This window comes from Delphinapterus leucas, chromosome 11 (assembly GCF_059928025.1).
Source record: "Delphinapterus leucas isolate spDelLeu-1000000601 "Yukka" chromosome 11, BTC_Dleu_Yukka2, whole genome shotgun sequence".
Classification (NCBI taxonomy): Eukaryota; Metazoa; Chordata; class Mammalia; order Artiodactyla; family Monodontidae; genus Delphinapterus; species Delphinapterus leucas.
Window position 1 is genome coordinate 54,928,585 of NC_143139.1, and position 11,066 is coordinate 54,939,650.

The 11,066-nt window shown below is 40.2% G+C and overlaps 1 protein-coding gene across 4 annotated transcripts in view; it reads right to left on the minus strand.

Annotated features, from left to right (window-relative positions):
• CPM (carboxypeptidase M) overlaps positions 1-10,820 on the minus strand; it is a 96,973-nt gene extending 86,153 nt beyond the window's left edge. The window contains exons 1-2 of one of the 4 annotated variants that reach the window (XM_022571578.3): positions 10,720-10,820; positions 10,247-10,409 (exon numbers count right to left, since the gene is read on the minus strand). In XM_022571578.3, coding sequence (XP_022427286.1) covers positions 10,247-10,406 — 160 coding nt within the window. In that variant the 5' untranslated portion in view covers positions 10,407-10,409; positions 10,720-10,820. Of the gene's footprint in view, positions 1-10,246; positions 10,410-10,709 lie in introns of those variants that run through there. The other 3 variants (XM_089920977.1, XM_089920981.1, XM_089920978.1) reach the window with 3 other exon arrangements.
• Between the last annotated feature and the right edge of the window lie 246 nt (positions 10,821-11,066).

Consider the following 11,066-nt stretch of genomic DNA (forward strand, 5'->3'; position numbering starts at 1 on the left):
TCACCTTTCTCCTACTTCCTTGCTGAATTTTTTTTTTCCATCTCCTTTGTTGGCTTCTATCTCTACCAGACTCAAAATACAACAGTAACCTCTGGCTCTATTCTGGCCCTCTTTTATCTCTACTTTCTTGTTAGATTATTTTATAATCCCATGGGTTTCAATGCCATCTACATGTTGATGACTCTCAAGCTTATTTCTACAGCCAAAACTTTCCTCCAAACTCCACCTACACACCTGCCTACTGGACATTCCAACTGGATGTCTATTAAGGATTTCAAATTTTAAAAAATTGTCTAAATCAGAGGTCTTGATTTCAACCCAAACTTGTCCTCTTCTAGTATTTCCTATCTTGGTAAATAATACCTCAGGTGCTCAGCTGTCCAAGCTGAAAACCTAAAGGTCATCCTGGATCTTCTATTTTTCCCTATCTCTGCCCACCCCCTTCCAATCCAGTAAGGAAGTATTGTTGGTTTTATTTCCAAAGTAGATCTCTAATCCCTCCACTTCTCTCCCTTTCTAATACAGCATCTTCATCCAAATCACCATCATCAACAGTTGCCTGGATTATTATAACTGGATCAGTCTCCCTGCTTCTATACTTGCCCCTTTCTAATTCTCTGTTCAGCAGCCAATGCCGTAATTTTTCCAAACCTACATCAGATGACATCGTTCCGATTAAAACCCTTCAATGGTTTTCCATTATTCTTAGAACAGAATTCAAACTCTCCCTGTTTGAATTAGCATACCAGGCACTCTGTGAACTGTCCCCTGCACGCCTCTCCAGCTTTACCCAGTACCACTCTCTGCATGCTTACTGTGCTCCAGCACCACCGGCCTCATTTCTGTTCTTGGAATACAGCACGATCCCTTCCACCTCAAAGCCTCTGGACTCTCTGCCCACCCCTACACCGCGAGCTAGAGTGCCGCTGAGACTGAAGACACATTTTGTGCATTTACAAGTATATGTCATTAAAACTCACAAGATACCCAGGCCCAGCTACATGTTTATTAAGGCTAGAATGTGGTATTTCCCAATTTGTCTTTCTGTTTTTTCATAAATAGAAAGGAACTTACCGGTAACAAATGATAATCCCACTAGGCTTATCTCTAGGTTATCTCTAGTAGAGAGAGATTATTCATCTCAGTCTCTAAGAGTAACAGAAAAAAAATAAAATGTGTTCCTTAACCGAGAACCTGCATCTCAAATTCAACCCTACGTGCATTTGGTATTATTACTAAGGTGTAAGTAAATCTAATTTTAGAATAACAGGAAAACTCCTGTGGAATTGCCCCATGTTAAAATGATCTGTTCTCCCCATGTGTCCACACTTTCACAAGAGTGAACAGCCCCCTTTAAAAGAATTTTAATGGTTGGGCTTGACTGAGTTACCAACAATGGGCAAGGGAATGGATACTTAACAGGGACTAAAAATTAAAGTTAAGATACTTTCAACCTTCAGCCTGTCTACCTGTTTATTTCCAAAACCTGAACATCTTAAACCTGTAAAGCATTCCTGAGTATGGAGGGGAAAAAAGACCCTTAAAATCGAGGGATTCCAAGTATCTGCTTAACTTTTCTGGTGGGGGGCGAGGGGGGAGGCTTCATCACATGGTCCTTTTCGCTTTTTCACATTCTCTAGATAGACACTTGAACTATTTTTTCACTGTTCAGATAAAACCAGGGATATTTACTTAACCTCTTCTTAATGGAGGGTGTGTGTGTGTGTGTGTGTGTGTGTGTGTGTGTGTGTGTGTGTGTCTCCTATATTTACTCTCTCTTCTCTTAATACATGTTTGGTTAGTGTTTGGGGGCTGAGCCAGAACCCCTCTCGGTGTGTCAGTGAATGACTCAGTTATGCCCTTGACTGCCTGAAGGACACTAACCTCCCTGTTGCCCTCCAGCATGAGCTGTGTCACAATGAGGTCCTCCTATACTACCTCTCCAAGGTATCATGCTACTTCCCATAACATTGTTTTATTGCAGTATAACCTGTTTTTGCTAAAACTATTCCATTTTCCTGAGAAACTGAAGTATTTACTACATACAACATACGTATAACTACATAACGTTGCGTATATAAAGTTACATATAGTATGTGTAACTATATAAATGTATATAAAAGTATATATATAAAAATATACATCCTATATACTTATACATAGTAGCATACTATACTGTATAAAAGTGTATAAAAGCATATTTACATTAATGTTTCCTTTGCTATGCATGGAAAAACTCTTCAGCTGTGATCCTCACTGTGCCTGTCACATATAATCAGCACGTAACTGGGCCTAAGATATGAAGATGAATGAAGTCTGGTCCCTGCCCTCCAGGTACAACATAGACAGAGCTCCTGGAAGATGCTCTGGAAGAGGGGCGCAAGGAGATTCTAACTCTGCCCAGGCGACTAGAAAAAGACTTCCAGGAGGAGGTGACATTTTGAACCAAGCCTCAATCAACTGAATAAATGATCAAGTGGTCTCTAACATCCATTCCTGCTCTAAAAATGTGACGTTGTGCTCAATTTCACCTGACTGTATTCATGCACTTTGTCAGAAAGGAGGCTGAGTTATGTATTTGGATAACTGTCAGTTCAGGTGACTTTGGCTGTGCTCCTTAAGTGTGGTTCTAGTTTCCTCAGAGAGATTCCTATCAGAGAAATTTTAAAAACTGAGTAAACAACTAACTGAAAGTTCTTTGTTTATACAAACAGAGGGTTTGCTTTCTTCTTCTAGACTCTGTGACAGTGCTTGCATATTTGAAGGGTTTACCCTGTCATTAATGCCTTTATACCCCACCACGAAGGCTGCTATCTTCAGCTCTGAGGAAGTTCGGGATATGTCTGTGAAGCTAGTTTGAAGGCAACTTGTCTGAAGTTGGCGGCATTTTTGTGATGCCAAGAAGAGTAAACCTCCAGTTGAGCTTTTGACGAAGTTATGTACGTGAAGGGTCACAGACCAGAAAATGTACACTTTTTAAACATCTGACATGTAGCAGTCCTTGTAAAACAGCGTTGAGAAAACATTTTTAATGTGCAACTTATGTCTGTTTTATTTACTTTATGTCTGTTTATTTGCACACAAACTCAAATTAGGATTTCCTAACCTCTCAGCAAACTACTACCCTATATTACATTGAATGGCTACAGAGCTAGGAAGAATACCAATTCTTTTCAATCACTACATAGGAAGTTCCGATTTAATCTTCTTCCCCTAACCCAAATGCATGTTGGTATTTGATATAACCTTCAAAACTTTACCTTTTTTTGGGTAATAAACTCTAAGGGAAAAGAATCTGCAAAAGAGATCTATATATAACTGAATCACTCTGCTGTGCACCTGAAACTAACAACACTGTAAATCGATTATATTTCAATAAAAAACATTTTTTTTTTACTTTAAGATTCTTCTTATCTTACGTTCTGACTTTGCACTCTTCGAGAAAGGGGCATTCTAAATTCACAAACCAAAGGAAGGAAACAGGGCGAATGGCAGTTATCTCTCAACTCTAGATACTATTCGTCACTGCGGTGTTACCACTAGGCACTCGTGTTTTGATTAAGAACGGAAACCAAACACCTTCTGTATGCTGGCTACATAAATTTGAAGTGGGTCTTATCAGCTCTCTGCATCTGTGGTTTTAGACCAACAGTCCCTAAACTCTATCAGTTGATGCCTCTTTTTTCACGTCCAAGATTTTGCAGCTCCTCCTTCACCATGCTGGCATGAAATCCACAGAAAATAATATTTGCATATGTAATTTCAGAAAGATTGATAAAATGTTCAAACTTTACATAAAGGGGAAACAAAAAGAAAGCAACTTATAATAAGAAAAAGCTGCTTAGATCAATTCTTGAGATTCACGGTGAAGGCATTTATTACAAACGCAGACTGATTCAGCTGTGTGGTCACTGATGCCAGGATTTTAAGAACATGAAATATCTCGGAATCAAGTTCAGAGAAAAATATAATTGAATTTTCTCTCAATTTGCCTACAGGTACTATTCCTGGAAAGTTTGGTACATATTAAAATTGTGGGGAAAAAGTATTTTGTGTTTGTACATAAATCGGAACTGGTTTTAGCTGGTAAGCTGGTCTTGCACCTATGGAAGACATAAGAAAATGTGGAGGACGATTTTTCACTAGGCACGACTATTCTGTGTGTTGCTAACAAGATCAGGAGGGAGCATCAGTGAGGTCCCCCCTCCAGAGACTTCAAAGTTATGGCCTAAACCTCCCCTCAATTTCCAAAATTCCCCCTAGGGGGCAGTACTACTCTTAATGAGAACCACTGTTCTCAGGAGACAGCATTTTGGTGGGTGGGTGTCCTGAAAGTGTGCAAACCAGAATCTCAGTCTTCTCCTTTTGCCTCATAACCAAACAGTTTTAGCATGTAGAAAAAAAATTAAGTCTACACCAAATTATGTAATTCACACTGCTTTGGATGAAACTGTAAATACTGAAAAGGGGTCTAGCATTCCATAGCCTATCACTCCGCACATAAAATACATTTTACACAGGCCTTTTCTTGGATGATGGAGGATGCTCCTCAACTTTTGCAGAATCACAGCAGTCGGGGCAAGGGGAGGAGCAGGATGTATGGGGGAGGGGAAAAGGGACAAGAACAGAGAAAAAGGTAACTGGAGAAACTTTTCTCTACAGCAAAGAGCTTTAATGGTCCACTATTTGGCACAAGACAGACTTTGGTTCCAATCACCCCTCTGTCATTTACTAACTGTGGATGATTCATTCAATCTCAATTCTTCACATGTAAATCGGGGGATAATAATGGTATTTCGTGCCGTTGTTAGAGTGATTGAGGGGTATATGTAAAGTGCCAGGCAAAGAGTAAAATTCACTTAATGTTGGCTGCAATTATTATTTTTCTAAGTTTCAAATGTCACTAAAGTATTGGTGGTTGAAGCAGAGTAACATCCGTGTTGCTTTTTGGATATTCTGTCTCTTCCTCTTAAAATCTCATACCACAAATATAGTGGAAATCTAAATCATTTCCTTGTAAGAAAAAAAGGCAGTGTCTTTAAGAAACTTAATGGTTATAAAACAAGGCTGATGTTCCTAAGGTGTTTCACAAAAGGACTTTACATTTCAAGTTAAAGAAGGGGAAAGGCTTGCTACCCCAATGTAACTTTAAATCACAAGTAAGTATATTACAGCTGAAATTCCCAGATTTTAGTGGCTGTCTTGATATTTAGTCCTCAATATGTCAATATTTACATCACAGAAAGCATTTTATACAGGATCTCAAGCAAACTGGCTTGCCGATCACACTTGAGAAATGAATAGGGTGACAGAAAATCGAATGATGTGGCAAAATCTCGTATCAAGTGTCCTTTTCAGAGGGTAAATCGCCAGCCAGAATCTACCCAGGCAAGGGGAGTAGGCAATGAGAGGTCTGTGTACATGAGCACAGTACATGCCTCTTTGGGGCACGAGTCTTAAGCCAATTCTAGCGAGATTTTTGAGTATCTGCAATGTTATGACGACTCCTGGCGGAGGAATTCAATAAATATCTGTTGAATGCATATGTGAAGGTGAGAGTCCTTGGGGGGAAATGCAGGAGAAATAAATTCTCCTTTATACTTTAAACACAACAACGAAAACTTTATGCTACAGTGATCTTTCATCATCATCATCACTATAACACTTAGCATAACATCTACCCTCACAGCAAATTTTAAAGTAAACGATATTGTTAACTATAAGCGCTCTGCTGTGCAGTAGATCTCTAGGACATATTCATCCTGTATGACCAAAGCTTTGCACCCTTTGACAAATACTACAGTAATCTTTCAAACCAGGAATGCCTGATTTATGACTGGTATAAGAGAAGAGGTAAGGGCTTCCCTGGTGGCACAGCGGTTGAGAGTCCGCCTGCCGATGCAGGGGACACGGGTTCGTGCTCTCGTCCGGGAAGATCCCACAGGCCGCGGAGCGGCTGGGCCCGTGAGCCATGGCCGCTGAGCCTGCGCGTCCGGAGCCTGTGCTCCGCAACGGGAGAGGCCGCAGCAGTGAGAGGCCCGCGTACCGCAAAAAAAAAAAAAAAAAAAAAAAAAGATAAGAGGTAAGCATACATTTCTTGAGATCATCAATCAATACTCCTTTTGGAAATCAATTTGGTTACATGTATCAAATACATAGAACTGCTTTAAGACCTGGTGATTTCCTTTTTGGAAATATATCCCCAATAGCAGGTAATGTATCCTTAACAGCAACTCTTATGTAGTACTTATTATGTGCCAGAAATTATTCTAACCACCCAGTGTCACACTGCTACAAAATAGAGGATCTAGAATTTGAACTTGGGCCTTGTAGTTCCAAAGCCTGTCTGTGCTCTGACAACTTTTGCTGTCTTAGCTACAAAGGTGTCCACTATGGCACTTTTTTTTTTTAATAACAGGAAAATTTAGAAACAAACTAAATGTCAGTGGGGTGTAAGTTAAATAAACAATAGTATATCCATTGATAGGACAAAAAGCAGGCATTAAAACTCAGGTCTTAGAAATAACATGTTTGCAGGGGCAAGCAAGATATCTGGCTCAGTGGGAGGGGAGAAAGGCACAAAACAGGGCATGTAGTCTTTCAGGTCTACTAAGTGTTTCCTTTGGACGGTGAGATTTTATTTTTCTCCTTGGTGCTTTGTTGTATCTTCCCAATTTTCTAAATGAACTTGAGTTCCTTTTGTACTCAGAAAAAGAAAATTGCTAATAACAAACTTCTGTCTAGATCAGCACAGCCCAATCAAAATACAGTGCAAGTCATATATGTAATTTAAAATGTTTTAGAAACCACAACCATATTAACAAAAGTAAAAAGAAACAGGTGAAGTTTTTTAGAAAATGTTTCTTATTTAGCCTTTATGTCTAAAATATTACCACTTCAACATGGAATCAATATAAAAATATTAATGGACTATTTTACTTTTTTGTATGAAATCTTCAAAGTCACTTTTAGCACACCTTAATTTGGTCTAGTCACACTTCAGCTGCTCAGTAAACAAGTGGCTACTGGCTACTGTGTTGGATCCTTGGTAGAAGCTTTACTTTCAGATCCAGTGTGCCCAAAACATGACTCTGAAACCCTCCAGTAACTACCTCAGTCTTCATGTGACCAGCCACATCTGTGTCAAACCACTTCCTTAATGAGAAAGAGATGTGCTTCAGAGAAGGTGGATCTGAGTTTGAAGCCTCCCTCTAACACTTATCAGCTGTGTGATCTTCAGCAAGTTAATTAACTTCTCTGTGCCTCATTGGATCCTTTCTGTAAATGAGTATAAGGCCTATTTGAGTTGTTGAGATTGAAATAATGTATTACAACACCAAATACATGGAAAGCACTTTAGAACAATTTTATTATCTAACCCCTGCTCTTTGCAACCTTCCTTATTCAGATCAAGGTTAGACTTAGCAGGAGGAAAGACAAGATTCTTAGAAAAGAGACGTAGGAAATCTCATTTAAAGTGGTCCTAGAACTAATTTGGGGGGATGTGGAGAGAATAGCTGGGGAATCTATAATAAATACATTTGTATTTTAAAGGGGGCTACCTGATAGCAGGGCACAAATGGCACAACTTTTTGCTTGCTTCACATAGCTATCCCTCAGCAAATAGTCAAGCCACTAAACAAACAGATAAAAATCATTGAATACATGCCAGGAACATGCTAGACAAAGGGGCTTAGGAGTAATTAAAAAAAAAAAAAGGATAGGAGAGGTGTTCCCTTAACTGAATGAAGGGATGAATCAATGAACACTGTACATTTTCTGATTTTTCTCAACTCAGCTGTCTGTTCTTTTTGTTTTATAGTTGCCTCTGTTGTTTTACCTAAGATTTTCTTTATTCTGATATTAGGTAGTGGGATTTCCTCTAGAAGGCTCAACTGAAATATGGTCTGTCTACTATGGCTGAATCTAGGTGAAGTGTATATATGTACTCAGCTTTTGGGTAGGTTTCAAACATTTCAAAATTAAAAACTGGAAAAAAGCCAATTATAATAGAAGGCTATTAATCATGACATGTATCAATGGTTTTTTTAGCATCACTGTTTATAACAGAGGCCACCAGAAGCTATATAGATGCCGCAAAGAGGTGAATGACTAAGAAATTCACATAATCGAGGATAAAAGACTATATAGCAATAAACTCACACCTGCAGACCTTTCAATTCATGAAAATACGTAATGAAATAATGTGAACTGGGGGAAAAAAAGCAGAAGAGAATCCATGATTACAGTAATGAAAATACACGTGATATGCATCTACAAAAACTAAAAATGTATTTGGCGAGGTAGGAAGATTACTTTCCCTTCTAGGTATGTTGCCCACATTCACAATAACAAAGAAAAATAAATAACACATGTGGTAAATCTTGTTTGCTAAGCAAGCTTATCTTACATCAGAGGGCAGGATGGCCAGGGGAAACTGTGCATCTAGTGAAAAGAGTACCAACAAATATGCTTGGCAACCGACTCCCAGTTACTAGCGTGCAGTTTAACCTACTACTCAGAACCTAATAGCAGATTTGGGATTTTTCTTAAACCGGAGTAATTATTCAGAACATACTCAAAACAAATATTTGACCTAAACTAGTGTCAGATTTTATTTTTTACATGGTAATTCCTCAGTCCTTTAACCACAATAGTGCACACAAGGTAAAAACAATTAAGCCTGCTGCCTCTCATTATTACCGTGGTCTGATAGCACGCAGGGTAGATCAAAATAGCTGGTTGACATTGAGAGTCCCGTCACAAGCACTTTGTGCTTGAAAAAAATAAAAACCAAATCATTTAGTACTTAAAATTAACAACACTGGCATCACCTTGTGGGTTAAATGACTGAACAATAACTCAAGTTGTGTTCTATATTTCCTTTATTAATATAATTAGTATTCTTAGATCTTTTAAAATTGCTCTTCTCTAGCCCTAGGGGAAAATGATTTCAAAAGGCTGAATACATGTGCTGATTCAAGATATGCTTTCTCATACATCCAACCTCGATAAGTTTGGATGATACAGCAAAATATAGAGTAATTCTGGCTCCAACTCCTTAGCAACGTTGTTTAAAAACAAAAATGCCATTACACACATAAGCCAAGAATTTTTATGTTGCATTGCACATAAACAAATTTATGTAATACTTTTAAAATATAAAAACCATGGCCTTAATTGTTTGGAAAACGATTACTTAAGAATATGGTAATTAAGAGACTTACAAATTGGTTGAAAAACTCAGAGCTAAAATTCACACGGGGTTGAAATACACCTTATAAAGAGCTGACATCCAAATTACATACACTTGACAAAACTTATAATTTAAGCATTAAGTTATTTGCTAATCTCTTTGGGGAGGTACCAATATAATAAAAGATTGAGAAATAATAATATCTGGTAAAATTATTTGCCTTGTCCCAAAATGGCTAAGCCTTAAAGTAGAATCATCTGAGTGCCAATCCTGGTTATAAAACTCACTCAAGATCTGAGTATTCTAGGGCAAAATACTTAATTTCACTATGATTCAATTTTCCTATCTACTAAAATTAGAATTACTTAATATATAGTTGTATATTTATACTTAATATATGGTTTCTAAATTAAAACAAAGTAATTAATAATGAACGTGAAAATACTAAGAGCAATACCAATCACTGCTATGGTACACTTATTATCCAGCAATTGTCTCATTCAAACGGATAACTTTTAAAATAGCCTTTTAATCAGTACCAAAGCCACTTTTTTGCATAACTTTAAGCCATAGGGCTAATTATACGTGACATAGAAATCTCACCAACAGAACTGCCCTGTTTTAGTTTAAAAGAGACTTGAAGACACGATCCTAACAGTCCGAGTCATATTTAAAGAAGCCATCAAAAAGGGAAACAAACCTGAGATGGGTAAACAGACTTCCTTGGCAGAAGTTCATGTAGAAAACTAAAACCTAAAGTACTCATCCCAGGAAATCACTGTCTGCAAGATCCCAAAACAGAACGCCATTAACGCAAAGCACTCGACACCGAACGACAGCGGAGACGTTTAGTAAAATTCAGGTCTTACTACTCCCCTGACAAAAAGCAACACAACACACAAAAGCAGAAACAACCAACACGCAAGGCAGGGATGGAACCGCTCGAGACCCTCTGAGTCGCTTCATGGAGAGGGGACAGGAGGCTAAGGCATATTTAATGAATGAAACTGAGGACTAGGGGTTTGGGAAAGTACACGAAACGGACCCTACCTTCCACAGATTCCCCGATACTGTGTAAGTGAGTGATAGAACTGTAGTTTTGGGAAATACTCTTCAGGAACGCTTCCATCTCTGGCTGGTGGTGGTAGCTGAAGTCCAGCGCAGCTACCACAGGCAGCAACAGCCCTAGCCAGAGGCGGGCGCAGTCCATGTTCTAGAGATGAATAAAAACAATAATAAAGCTGAGCAGGTGAGGAAGGGGGTAGTGGGGAGTGTGCACGTTACTCGCTTCGGCTCCGCTGTCTAGTCTCAGATCTCCCGGCACTAACACTCCCAGCTTCCGAAGGACGTAAAAGCTGGAAGCAACAGCTTCGGGAGTTAGCGCACCCGGAACACGGGCAGCCCCTGGTGCCCTCCATCCCGCCTCCCACCCTCTCCTCCTCCCCACGTCTCGGCCGCTCTCCACCGCCCGACAGCTGCAGCAGCTGCGCCCGACCCCCCGCGTCCCGCGTACCACTCCTCACCCAGAGCCCAGGCGCGCACCGCCGCCCGGCGGCTGCCACCAGACGGGACCCAGTATTAATAGCCCGGCCAGGGTCCCACCCACGACGCCTGACTGACGTCTCTCCGGCCCACTCAGGCGCCGCGAGGAGCATTCCGGGGCGGGGCCGAGCCGGGCGGTCCGGGCTCCTCTGCCTCCTTCTAGGTCCCTGGGCGTGGCGGCGAGCTTCCCGAAACCGAGTTACCTCGCGCGGCCCCAGTTTTTGCCGGCGCCCCAGGTTGGCAGTGCGCTCGCCCCGGCCACGGCTCCGTCCGCTGAAGGGGTCCGGGGCGCTCCACCAAAGGGGCACGAGGTGTCTCCAGCTGCAGC